Here is a 14,675-nt window from a genome sequence, read left to right on the forward strand (position 1 = left end):
AACGACTCTCCAAAAGTGGTCGGCCATTTTCTCGTCATAAGTCATGGCAGTCTAATTCGGCTGTCAGCTTGAGCAGAGTGTTTTAGAGGAGTAATCTGAGGCTGTGTTAGCAGTTTTAAGGCAGCCGGAGAGGCTGGATGGACAGAACTATTAAAAGTGTAATTAGGCAGAGAGAGAAAAAACCATGTCCTACAGAGGCTACAACAGACAACAGTAATCAAAGCGTCAGGTGCAGGATAGCAACCCACCACTATCAGCCTCATAAGCTCATGAATCTCACTTCCTCTCTCTGGTTCTCTCTACTTTCCTTGCTTGATCCTTAGAAGTCGCAGTTATTCCATTTAATTTCATTTAATTTCAAAGTCAAATGCTGTTTTCTGTAAATTACTTCTTACTTGTAGCTTATTGAAAGAGAAGTAAGTAACGAAGTACAAGCACTTTGTTACTGCACTTAAGTAATTGTTTTAGGTATCTGTACTTTTCTTGAGCATTTCTGTCACTTAATACTTTTTTACTTTTAGTTTTACTACATTTCAAGAAAAAAATCTACACTTTTTACTCAGAGCATTTTCAAACAGTCTTACTTCAGTTGCGTTAATCTATTTATATCTCAATTTTGTCTCTCTACCTGTTTATTTATATATATTTTTAACTAGGCAACTGTATGCAGGCACCTAATAAAGCGCATATCAGAAACCTACTGGATGTGAAAGGGGAGGGGGCAGCAGAGTGAGCCTGTGACTGGCTACTTTCATGGCTTACAGGCCCCAGCACTGAGGATGCAGAAAAAGAACAATGCCAAGGTCAGTGATCGGGAGAATTCCTGATGGGCCGGTAGTGTTTTGGGCCAGTTACTGCGAGCTAATGAATGAACTCACGCACATAAGCACAAAAACGCTCAGACTGTAAATATTATATCTAAGTGTATATCTGCAGTAATTTAGGGGTTAAACCAGCGGCCCCTGTCTCAGGTTATACAGCCCCAGTTTGCTGACTGTATCTTAGACTCATACAGTAGATATAGATTAGATAAAGCTAAAGGTAGCGTAATTTCCCATTCTACCTTAAATGATGTAGCAGTTACGTTCAGACGCCTGTAGAGACAGTAGCAGGACTTTTTAAGGAACAGTAGAATTTGAATAAGAGGCTAACTTCAGCATCAAGAGATGTGTCAGACTGTGTGAATCTGGCTGCAATATTATCCAATATAGTTAACACAACAGGCAGCTCTACAGAGCTTATTACATTTGCTTTAAACTTTCAATTCATTATCAGTGCACTGTTTTTTTTTTTATTTGAGCCTCTAGATGCAGTTAAAAGATTAACTGGTGACATTCAAAAGTATATCTGTCCCTTAAAGTATGTAATTTTCTACCCGTCCAAAGCCGAAAATGAATGTAAAAATTGTCGTCAATTTTCTACAAATTTGGTGCTTACAGGACACTCTTTTTTACAAAAGCTGGCATGGGCTTTGTGAAAATGTCAAAGCATACATCTAATGTTACTTCAGTGCATCAAGTCATCACAGGTAAGACACAAATGGACCATAAATACGTTTTCTGCCATGGCAGTATGCTAATTAGGTTTAGGTTTTTAAGTTTGCTGTGTCGTTTTTCGTCTTCACACGTCAGCTGTCTGATTTTTAACTTTCAGGTCATCTTCACAGGGTCTGCCCAGTGTGGCAGTAACTTATGTTCAGAGCTGAAGTGATGGAATATGTAGGGTGATGACTGCACCGTTGTTAGGAATAACCTAAAGCCTAATGTAATGACACTGCAGGACATTAGTGTGTTCTATTCAGTTCTATGTAAATAGTAATATAGAAGCAAAATAAATCTACAAATAAAATCAATTGTGTGATTATGTAGTTATATTTAAAGGTTTTCAAATGTATAGCTGCTTAACATAAACTCTAGACTACTAGGGGTTAAATAATTCCAGTGGAGTCATCTCATTCATTTCAGTGCATTCCTTAACTATGACTGCTGGGTTGACCTTTTATGACAGAAACTTTGAACAGCACCCAAAACAATTACGGGACTTTTTCATGAATAAACACTTACATGTTCGCTCGTCACTGGCCTTGTGTGTGAAATAAAGCTTTTATTGTATGAACGGCAGTGGAGGAAGAATGACAAAGCATATTTGTGGACAAGCCTGTAGCAGATAAAATAAACACAGTGATGGATGGAGTGTCCTTACTGTCAGAGCCCAAGGCAAAGTCGGAAATGCAGCGAAGGCCTGATGACAGTGTAATTACACACACAGCACAGCAGAGCCAGTACACACATGCAGACTCCGTCACACACACGACACTCTCATACGCACATACATAACAGCCTCATCTATATGATTAGATACAGATTACAATCCGCATGAAATGTCGATACGCTTCACTAATTATGTTCAATCAAGAAACAAAATTAGAAATGTTTAATTATGAATAGTTATGAAGTGTAAATTGATATCTAGTTTAATCAAAGAACAATACACTCAAAGTAGCTCATCAGTACACTGCATTTGGAAAACGCCTCTTGTATTTGTTGAAATATACTTCCTCCCAAAGAACAAAAGAATTGGCACTGTTTTAGATGAAATGTAGCAGCAATTATTGTTCTGTAAAGACAGCTAAATCTTAAGTCTGAATTAGCACCCAGTCTTAAATGAACCCAGACTTAACACAATAGAAGTATATTCCTTACTGGAGATTTTAAAGAACATATCAAAGTGTTAAATTGTCACGGAAATGGTATGTTTTTTGTTTGGTATTTTGGTAGCATGTGTGTTTTTGCCACTACTGAACACTGTATAACACTAAATAGATAAGAATAAACATAAATAAACTGTGGATACTGGATGTCTTTGAGGAGAGCTTTGGAAATGGTTAAGCTAACACAAGCACATCAAATCAGAATGTACTGTTTAATCTTTAATCTGTATTTATTCTAAGGTGAGGATTTGCCATAACTTATGACTTATTTCCTGCCAACCACCCCCCCATATGTTACATTCAGTTTCATTTACAAAATCAACAAAAGTCTCATTTGACCAGCAGGTGCCCAAACGTACGACTGTATACAACTGTTTTGCGAGTACTTTAAACAAATAGGCAGAGCAATAGACCTATAACCAGTCTCCACAAAGGGTTCTTCCATAGCTACTGGTCAAAGACTGGACAAGCTTTAGAGAGCCTAATAGGAAATCTGGTCACCTGCTTGTGAGGTAAAGACTTTATTGCAAAAATAAAGGCAGAAGAAGAATGACAAATAACATTTGTGGATAAGTCTGTAGCAAACATAATGCACTGAATGTAGCGATTTTTAATTAGAATTGCTACGTAATGTTTCCAGTTTAAATGGCTACTTATGGAGCTGGACTGCTACTGAGCTTGCTGAAGCTTATCAAAACTAGACAGGTTTTAAACAATAAATCTGTCATTATGCTAACGTTAGCTCGATAACACAATAAAAACTACACCTAATCTAACAGTGTAGTGCAATGTACAGGTACTTTCAAATTAATAAGGTTAGGTTAAAAAGAATTTGGTCTGTAAATCTAGCAACAGCTGCTACGAAAGAAGCAGAATGGCCAGTAGAGCATGGATCAATTCTTTACTAATTCAAAGACAGACAATGTGCATTAGTTATAGTATAACACTGAAAATCTATTCCAAATGCTTTGGCAAATGAAAGGTGCAAGCTGCAAACATACTGCAGTCTTTATTACTGTGTTATGATGTATCTGCGTAAACAGCAGCGGACCGCTGGCAGCAGGAAGACTTGTGCAACCCTGAACACAGGAGCACTAATATCTGAGGGTTACACAGTGAGGAGGCCTGAGGGTCTCAGAGGGCTTTATGACTGACTAAGACCTACAGGGAGCAGATAATGATGAACGGAATCATGTTTAACTAATGAGGATTCGAAGAGGAAGAAAAAGTGTGTATTTCATGAGAAGAGATGGAAAGAACAGCAAAAGAAGGAAGCTGGGAAGCCTGGAGAGAAAGCTGGGGTCTTATCTCCAACAGTCCAGGGACTCTCTGTGTGGGGCCTAAACCACCCCAGCAACCTTCCACCACACCCCCCTCCCCCAACCTCCACCTCATATCTGCCCTGTTTGAGCCCCACAGTCCTCAGGTTCATCAGCATTCACTCGCCTGACCCAACCTGACCGACCTTTACAGAGGCTTTCATGTGCCTCTGTGTATGTGTTTGTGTGTGTGTGTGTGTGTGTTTGTCTGTGTTTGTTTTTATATGCTTTCAGGATAAAATATCCTGACTACATAAAAAACATGGTTCTCAGTTTGGTAAAGTGCTATTTTACAAAAGATAAAAAGGCAAAAAAAATATTATTATTATTATTATTATTATTATTATGGTTGTTGTGTAGGTTAAGGTTTGGGATAAGTGTAGACTTGAGCTTAGAAAATTTGTACTGTATACTGGTATTTAAATATTGTGAGTGTTCAGAAGCTTGGACATCAGAAACTGTGACTTTCCTGGAGCAGGAAAAAAAATGTTTAATGTAAATTTTTCCCCCAAATAATTTTGAACAATTGATCGTGTTTTTCATACAATGTAATTCTGGCATTTGGTAGAACTGCTTTCATTTTTTTGTTTTTAGATAAGTCTGTCAGGGATATTTTTATATTTTAATTATAACCTTAGTTATAATATAGTTATATATTATAACTATATTATAATATTACAGTTCAGTCTTAGAAGTTGGGTGTACGGAGCCCTCATTTCTCCAAGTTGTTAAAAAAAGCTTGTAAAGCTTGTATATATATATATATATATATATATATATATATATATATATACACACACACAATCCCACCCCCACACGTGTTATAGTTTGAGTTTCCCCTTCCTTGTGCAAGTGGATTATCTATCTGTCATCACTGTTGGTCCAAAAACCTGTATCAAAATGGTAATTAATAAGTATAGGGAAAAATAAAGGGGATCTTTTTCAGTATTTGTAGACCATTTTTACTGGTCCATTCATCATGGAATTTCCACACAACATAAAGCACAGCTGGCACATCTGACAGGGACAATATATACATTACAAACGGGACTTTCTGAACACTGTATTAAAACAACTGTGTGTGTGTGTGTCCTGTAAAGGATGACTGTCTGGTTAAAGGCCAGTTTAATGCTGTGTGACACACTTGACAGTGTTGTGCTGAGTCCCTGCTTTATCTAATGTCTTTTCTTCCACTGCTCAGCAAAAACGTAACCAACTGTACCCTCTTCTTCCATTAATACACACATCTACTGCTTGTGTGTGTGTGTGTGTGTGTGTGTGTGTGTGTGTTTATACAGTCTGTGTGTTATACAGTCCTGAGTCAGCATCAATCTGGCTATGACTGCTTCTCAGTCTGCTATCTAGATACATGCACTGGCTCTCTATAATTGGTCAAAACATCTTTTTTATAACACATGCAGTCATCCAGTCTTGTAGAAGTACTGATGATACCCATGACACCAAAAAAGCATATTATGGCATAATTTATCACAATAAAAATAACATGTCATATGACGAGCCCCTCACTGGACGTTTCCATTTGCAAAAGGCTATACTACGGCCACAAAGACATTCACATGGGATTTACATTACACCACCATCTGTACTACTGTACACAAGACAAGACAGATCCATGGTACATGCTGTTTATACCCAATTCTGACCCTAACATCTGTACCTCACAGCACAGATCATGATTTATTAGAGCAGGCAATGCTTTTTCCAACCGTCAGTCAGATTTGGTGATCACATGCCCACTGTGGCCTCACCTTCCTAAACCTAGCTGACAAGAGAATGACTGAATGACTCTGATCATGACTGATCATATTAACAAGCTTTAAGAAATTACAAACTTATCAAGAGCGGAACTCAAAGTGATGAGTTGTCTTTTCACAGTAGAAGGATGGACAGAAACATCTGTGGATTTTTTCAGACCTGAAGCAAGAGTGGAGCTTGATTTTCTCCTCTCTCTCAAAGATGAAAGCTTTAAGTGCTGTTTATCTGATGGTGACACCAGGTCTCACACGTTTGTCAGGAGTGCCATTTTCATTTTTTTTCTTCAAATTTTCATTTTTTTTAATAATAACTCCAGTTTTGGAAACTTGTGTTTTTTATAACTTACTTTCCTTTGACCTTCTCCTTCCTTATGCAAATAGATTATCTTGTACTGTATCTAATCTCCTCAGAAATATCTCCTGAAAAAATACTGGAAATCATATAATGCATCATACTATATTCTGTAAACTGTAGTTAATGTTGTGCAGGATAATCCAAGCAACAACTGATCTGGCACCAACTATCTTGCTGGAAAATCACCTACTTATTCATTTTGCCCATAATGTTATCTGCTGTAACAACTAAACCTTCTCAGCATTTGTGCATGGTTTTTATAGTGAGTAGCAGCCACATGATTTGGTGCTTGTAAAGATACAGTATATCTAATATAGTGGCCACTGAGTATCTGTTTGAATTCTGGTGGACACAGCATGAACAGGATTTTCCAAATATTTTTTTAAATATATGGATGGTTATGGTGTGAGTATGAGTGTATGTGTATGAAAGTGTGTGTCTGTGTGTGTGTGTGTGTGGGTGTGTGTGTGTGTGTGTGTGAGAGAGATTGTGTAACCTGAAGGTCGACTGTTTTCCTTGACTGCCTGTCAAACACAGTTGCTTTGATGTTAGACATTTAGATAAGGAGAGAGAGAGAGAAAGAGAGAGAAAGAGAGAGGAGAGAGAGAGAGATTAAAAGTGACGCTCCCACATGCAGGCAACAAAGGGAGCAGAGAATGTCAAAATTAAAATGGTCTTCAGCTTCAAAAAAAAGAAGAAATAAAATAATAATGATGAAACACATGTTTTGCCTCGTCTAGGTCTCATGGTAATTATGAGCAGCGTGATGATGATTAATTCAATAATTCGATTGTCATTGTTTCCTCGCCCAAACCTAATTAACTTCTAAATGCGCTTTACAAAAACAAGAAAGAAAAAAGTGTGCTGGCTTCGTTAATGTCAGATTCAGTAAATGTAGTCCTCATTCTAATAATGAGGCTTCTAGCTGATAGGAGTATAATTTTGATGAATGCAATTATTTCGGATAATAAACGGATTTACCACAATTTACTGAAGGTACAATAGACAATATTCAAAACATACATTACAGCTGTGACCTAGTCAAAGTACACAGTGCAGAAAAGTTACAGTTATAACCTATAAGCCAAAATATAAGCCTAATTGTGCAACTAATGAGCTGTGAAAATGTGTTGACTAAAGACACATTGTAGTTTGACACAGACGCTTAAAAAACATGCCATGATAACTAAAATCTAGAACCTGTGTGCTTTATCTCTCATCTGAGGGCAAACACAAACGGGCAGTGTGATTGTCTGTGGAGCAGTAGACCCAATGCTGCTGACGCTGGCTGGTAGTCAGTCCAAGTCCAATAACCACAGATATGAGTCAGAGCTTATCTACTGTGTGTTTTGAGTCAGAAGTGAACACCCTGTGGACAGTGCCCTAAAAACTCACACAGCTTTCACTGCTCTGGTCACTGAGGAGAGGCTCAACATAACATATTCTCCTTTTTAACCTTCAGAAGTCAAAGGCACTAACAAAAGCATGTTCCAGTTTTACAGTACTGTGAAAAAGTCTTATAACAATATGTAAAGCTGATTATCTGGGCAGTGTTTACAGTGTACTAATCACAAACATTAGAATAAATACAAAAAACAGTGCATTGTGGTTTCGTGCGTCAGTGTGTTAGCTAAACCATTTCCAAAGCTCTCATTGAGGAAGTTCAGTATTTACAGTACCCATCCAATACCTGGCTTATCTAATCAATCCTTCATTACATTAAATCAGGTGCTGCTGATGGAATTTAACAAATCCACGCAATGGGTGGTGTACAATGAGAAGTCAGGAACCAAACCTATGTTCTTCTAACTGCATTTATATAACAAAGATGTTAACAACATGAAACCAAACTGACAACTCATTCTGAGAATTTGGCGACAGCATTTAACTTGTTTAAATCTTCCACCAGAGGAGTTATGAGTGAAATGTATCAGTGTGTAGAAGCTGTTTCTATTACTGTATAAAAAAAAACATCTGCTATTCAGATCAGTAAGACCCAAAACTGTTTTGTTTAATTGGAGTAACTATGAAATGTGACTGATGTGTGGCTCACATTGCAATTCATGCCTTTTCTTGTTCATAAAGGTAGTGAGACAAACTAAAGAAGTTGATGAACTTTTGGCTTTGTCAGATCATGTTTTTCACGAGGTAAAGAATGTTTTTTATCCTCTGCTAAAAAGTTCTGGGAGATACTTGTTTTTGTTTTTCGACAGCAACAATTGATTCTAATGTTTTATAGTATTTTACAGGCAATTACTTGTCACTCATAACTCATTGAGACAAGTGAGGAAATTGAGAAATTTTGTCAAAGAGAAAGAAATGTTCAACCCATATCACGTTAGTGTTTATAAAAAAGAAATATTTTTATTGTAATTTTAATTTGATTAGGTACATATTGTTATAGGTAGGTACATTTTGCAGTGTTTATGGCAGTATTTTACATCAATACAAATGCAGCCTGTTGGTATAGTGTGTAAAGTCATTGCAAATGTAATTTATTATGGAACAAACTATATACTTATACTATAATTATACTGTTACTACTATACAATGTAGTAAATTGACAATAAATTTACATTTCTAAGGGTTAATAATGTACAAGTAAGGATACAGACAAACTACTTTCTGCCATCATACATAAACCTTTCATTTACTTTTTCCTGATGTCTTTATCATGAGAAACTTTATGAAGGTGTCCCTAGGCCGGCCTGACTGATCCTGTAGAAGAGAAAAGGTTTTGGAGCTGCTTCAGGGTGAGATTAGTCTAAAGACATTCTTCATCTCTGGCCCTCTGTAAGGCTAAGTCCAGGTTTCAATGAAGGAGCCTCAGGGCACAGGAAATGTCTGACTCCTCTTAGCCCATGCCAGAAGCTCACCTGCGCAGCTCCACCTGTGGCTCTACACAGCTCTGTGTGTTCAGATACGCCTAAGCTCATTGTCCCAGCCTTAGGGACCCAGCTCAGAGCAAAGACATCACAGAGAATGGAGCTCAGAGCTCAGATAGAAGGAGCAGATGATGTCATTAACCCTTCAACTTCAAGGGTTTGTAATGTCCCAAGTAAATAACTTATACATTCGCTTCATAGTCTACATAAGTGATAGTAGTTAACAGTGGTGTAAATCTCTGATCTCACAATGATTTAAAATTATTCAATTTGACTCAATTCAGTTCTTTCAGTGTGCTACCATGTATTTCTTACTGTGTGAGAGATGCATCAGTATTTTTTTTTATTTTCAAATGAGCACGAGTGCTATTCAGATCAGTAAGACCTTATTATCGATTCATTCAAACCAAGCAACTATATGATATGTGACCTATTCATGTCTTTTCTTGTTCATAAAGGTAGATTAGCATAAAAGTACTTTGTGAGGCAATGTGATTCAATTGGAATTGATTCAGTTCTTCATGGTTTATAAAATCCCAAATTTCACCATAATTTCATCAGATTTGATTGTGATGGGATTCAAAATGGGGCAGGCAAAATGACCACTGTTATCTGTTGGCCTCTCACCTTCCGCGGGGGACATCCACGTCATCTTTTCTCCAACGAACAGATGGCTGAGGATCTCCCTGCACCTGACAACGAAACTCCACTGCTTCTTCCTCCAGGACCACCTGGTTTATGGGCCTCCGCAGGAACGTGGGCCGTTCTAAAGAAATGGAAAAAATCTTAATGTAGGGTTAAATGTCACTCATTTGCCGTGACTCAGGGGCGTATCTTACATTCAGAGCTACATAACGCTATGAGTGGTACTGTGTGCTGAGGATAAGTCTGAGCAGGCCCTGTTTGATTTGCAGTGAGTAAAGAGGTAAAGAACGAGTTTCAGATATGATGCCCATGACACATATGGTTACTCAGTGAGAAAGATATGTGGGAATGTTTAGCAGGAACTCATTATTGCTGGTAAAACCCTTGAAAGGTTCACACACTAAACTACATGCATATACTTTTATGTGCAGAATATAAAACATACATCTGTCCTTACCAAAAACAGTGACCTGGGCAGTCTCACTGTCCCTTTCTCCCACCATGTTGGTGCCCACACAAACATAAATGCCAGCGTCACTCTTCCTTGTGTTTGAAATCATCAGCTTGCCTCCCCGAATCTGCAATGAAATACACAATCACAGTTCACATGCACTGGCAATTAGCCTTTCACCACTGTGTTCTAGACTTATTATCATTCAGCGTTAGGATTGACTTTTAACTAAACTACATGTGTAAAAGAAGCACTGTGCTGCCTTTGAAATCACATTATTTAAGGTGAAAAGTAGATTCAACAACAGAAACAGTTTCCTTTACACCTCAGTGTTAAAGGATTAGAAGAATCCATGTCTGCAGACCTTGAGAGTTACAGTATGCATCATCAAAACCATGAAAAAAAAAAAGCGTCAGCACTAGTGTAACCTCAAAGAATGCAGTGGCAGCCCAGGAAAGGCCTGCAGGTGCCAGCGCGTACCTTGATCCTGTCATCCTTCTCATCGATCCGCACTTTGTCCTTTTTCCAGTAGATGGTGGGCTCTGGGTGGCCGCGAGGGGGAACACACTCCAAAATGGCCGGTTCCCCCGCTGCAACCACCACATCTGTAGGATTTTGTCTGAAATCATCCCGTAGCACTGAAAGATAGAGAGAGAGAAAGAAAGAGATTTGTCATTTGATGGTTAGCATTTTTTTTATGTTGTTGTTAAATACTGCATGTATATCATTGCTATCAGACCAAAATCTTGTATGTCAGTTTCTCTTTTTTTTTCCTTCCCAGTTTGAAAGCATCAGCTGTCCTGGGAAAATGACAAATTGTCCAAAATTGAATTTTGGAGCAATATTTTGCTCATGATAACAAAGCTAATACTGCACTGAATTAAACTGAACTGAGAACGAGCAAGAGAGAGAGATTTCCATGAGAATAAGCAAATTACTCTATGGCAGGTTACACATGGCAGAAGGTGTCATAGATGTTCATTTTGATACTGACATTTTAAAATAACATTAGCAATAAGTTTAGCCTTGTAAAACACCTCATGCTGCTCATCTCTATAAATCATATCTTAACTTCAGACATTTATGTGGCAAGTATGATGCCATTTGAAGTTTCATTTGACTGGGCAAGCACAAGTAAAAGCTAATTGGACTTAATGGGCCTCCCTATGGAGACAGCAGTACAAACACAGAGAGAATGCCCTCAAGCTTACTGTCACTCATATGTGGGAGAGAGTGCGCACACACGCGTGTACACACAGTCAGTGGGTGGCTAAATCAGTGCACACTGCTCTCTAATCACCCTTAGGTAAACTCTTTCATCTCACAGACTGGGTGTCCAATCAGAAAGAGTGAAGCAAAAAGCCTAACACTCAAATGCAGGCAGGGGGTCACATCATCATCAACGATAAGCAAATAAAATAAATAAATCAACCAACCTGTACCACTATAATAACCATGCCTCTGAGGCAACACTGCGGTTATTACAGGCTGACATGTTTATTTGTGTCATACGTAGATGCGTAATTATAATAACAGATTTTCACACCTTTATCGCTGTCGTATCAAAACAGAGTACCTAGCACTTATTTATTTAATTTTTGAAAACACTGGCTGTCCTTTACACTGTGTAAACAATTTGTGCTAAATGGATTGAACAGAAATAGTCCAGAATTACTTAAATAAAATCTTATATTAAAGATGAATTCTACCAATTACTCATTTCAATCATTTAATTCTTCAATCATCAATTTATAACAATCCATAAAATGTACACAAAATCATTCAGAGTGGTTTGATGTGAACGTGCCACTCTAAAGAATCCTATCAAGCAAGAATCGTTCATAACGACGTGTATGAACGTCTGAATGGTTTAATGCCACTACAAGCCATCTCGCATGAAGTTATTACACAAAGTGGTTACAAACACGCTGTCTGATGTCTGAGACATTGTTTCACAATAGCTTTGAGAGAAGATTTTGGTTTAAAACATATTCATAAAATACATTTATGGCAGTGAGGGGCATACAGGCAAAACAGAAGCCTATGGAAGCCTATTTATAAAACTATAAAATTCAGAAGATGCGTAGGTTCACCTGTCTGAACAGCAAATACGTTTGTGTTGTGGACATCACAACCCCTGGTTCCCATCCCCACCACTGCAGCGTAATTTCAGTCAGTAAAGTTCTCTACAATGCACCATTCCATGTCAAACCACTCTAAATGACTTTGTGTACATGTCAATAAAAGAATGATGCAGACTTAAATTAACATATCCTAACTTACATTAAAGTTAGGAAAATTTTCTCCTTCTTCTGTTTCCATTTCTGATATATAAAGTCTTGTTATGACAAAGAATACCTTCTATTTGTTACATACTATAATAAAACCAAATTTATGTATACAGCAAGATTTTTTAAACCGAGTTGGCTGTGCTAGCAAAGAAAAATCATTCAAGAAATAAAATAAAAACACATGACGCATTCTTTGGAACACAAAAGTCCCTCTGTGAAATCGGCTTTTGCTCCGCATGCCACAAGCATAGAAAAGTTTGAGTGCTAGAGCTGCTCCTCTACACACATACAAACACACGTGCGCCCTCGAACCGAGGCATGAAAGCAGGATGGAGGGATGTGGGAGGGGTGTTAGATTAAGGGCTTGCAGGTTTCTAGCAGAAGTCCCATGTGGTTTGGAAGTGAGAGGAGACAGCGGTACCTGAATAACAGGTCCCAGTGCGGTGCCTCACTGCCACCGTTCGGGAGCTTCTCTCCAGTTTTATTTATCTGCATGGAGGAGACAGGGCTACGGGGCAGGGGAGGAGGTTGCCAAATCTACCCCATCATCACACACTCATGTGAAAAAGAACAAACCAGGGGATGAGGGGTAGATGCACAAAGAGTTTGGGGGGGGGCAGAAAGTGGAATTTTAAGCGGCTAGCATCAGCCTCGGCTTTGTGTTTTTAAAGAAATATATATATAAAGAACTTGCTCTTCTGCTTTGGAGCAATACAGCAGTGCTGACTCCAGAGACTAGAGCTTTGTCTTCCAAATTGGAACCCTGCAGTCTAAAAGCACTCACCCTGCTGGGGCATGTGCTTCATGCTGATGGCTGGGTTTAGCAACAGCATAACAGGCTAAGATGGGTTGTTTCTTTTATTAGTGATGGATCCATTCTCAATACGTACAGATTCATACCAGCACTGAATGTTGAGACGTTACAATGAAACAGAAACCGAGATCAAATAGAGGCAGGAATTTGTGAGTAAGGAAACACAGTTATTTGTGTGTGTCATTAAAATGATCCCTTACTGCACGATTTACAGATTTTATTCATTCCAAAGGTAATAAGATAGATATTTAAACAATAAGTAAGTGTAAATAGGTATTACATAGACATATGTTTTATTGTAGATAATGGGCAAAACTACACAAGAACTAAAAAGTCCTTGGACATACACTTGGACATCAGGTGGACGAGAGACATAATTGCATTTTCTTTCCAAAAATCCTCATTGCCCCTTGACTTCCCTCTACAGCTTCACTCTCTCTCTCTTTCTCTCTATCTCAGGATGTCTCTCCATGCCTCCTTGCTGATGAATATTTATGTATTTCTCCATCTCTCCCCCGCACGGCACTGAGAGCTGCATCTGTCTGAGGCTGGAGGCTAAAAAGGCCAAATCTTCTTTTGCTTCTATCTCTCTCTTCTTTTTCTCCTGCAGCGCTGTTGTTTGTTTATTTATTTATTTATTTATTTATTTGGGCGGTGTTGGGGGGGCTGGTAAGCAGGCTAAATTAGCAGTTTTGCCCTTTCCTTGGCACAATCTCAGATTCTGAGCTGCGAGGTGGAGGAGCGAGTCGAGGCGTGTGTGGAGAAGCATGGGATAGAAAGCTGAAACGAGGGACATGTGCCAAAGGAAGAAAAGACGACATATGCTACTCTGTGCTTAACTGTGTTTTTGCATACATATTCTCGCAAGCTGCGCCAAAGGCAATTAGAGCGTCTGCGTTTGTTACAGCACGCTGCGTGATTCAGTTAGCTGAATAAAGGAGCTGGGAGCGATTCGGAGCTACATGCTGTTAGAATCCCTATCAGATTCACCCACTGTCGCTGCAACACTTCAGCCGGCTGTGACCAAGAGCAACAGTTTTTCAACAGTTTCATAATGCCATGAAAGTCTATGAATGTGTTCCTGCTTTTAATAAGAGAACAAAGTGTGCCATTGGTGAAAGGAAATCAATCGGTACACCAGCTGTTGGACTGAGTGCTATGAGAATTTTACTCAGGATTATGAATCTGAAACAAACAAAAAAAAAAACAACAACAAACATTAAATTTACTCTTTTTCCCTTTCCAGACCACGCAGCCAACAGCGATCATCCACACAAGAGGCAGCAGAGGTCAAGAGTGGGGTCATTTTACTAAACACGCCTGCAGCCCTTTTGCACTTATACTGATTCTACCACACCGGTACACTGCGAATGCGTGGCAACATTCCAAGAGCTATAAGAGCATTTTCATTTTGAGCAAATTTCATGTTT

At 38.6% G+C, this 14,675-nt stretch overlaps 1 protein-coding gene across 4 annotated transcripts in view; it reads right to left on the bottom strand.

Annotated features, from left to right (window-relative positions):
- Positions 1-14,675, bottom strand: part of robo2 (roundabout, axon guidance receptor, homolog 2 (Drosophila)) — a 265,654-nt gene that overhangs the window by 96,233 nt on the left and 154,746 nt on the right. For all 4 annotated transcript variants that reach the window (XM_036564474.1, XM_036564456.1, XM_036564466.1 and 1 more), the window contains exons 3-5: positions 10,621-10,778; positions 10,147-10,267; positions 9,672-9,810 (exon numbers count right to left, since the gene is read on the bottom strand). In XM_036564474.1, coding sequence (XP_036420367.1) covers positions 9,672-9,810; positions 10,147-10,267; positions 10,621-10,778 — 418 coding nt within the window. The remainder of the gene's footprint in view (positions 1-9,671; positions 9,811-10,146; positions 10,268-10,620; positions 10,779-14,675) is intronic.

The sequence above is a fragment of the Colossoma macropomum genome, unplaced genomic scaffold (genome assembly GCF_904425465.1).
Source record: "Colossoma macropomum unplaced genomic scaffold, Colossoma_macropomum, whole genome shotgun sequence".
NCBI lineage: Eukaryota > Metazoa > Chordata > Actinopteri > Characiformes > Serrasalmidae > Colossoma > Colossoma macropomum.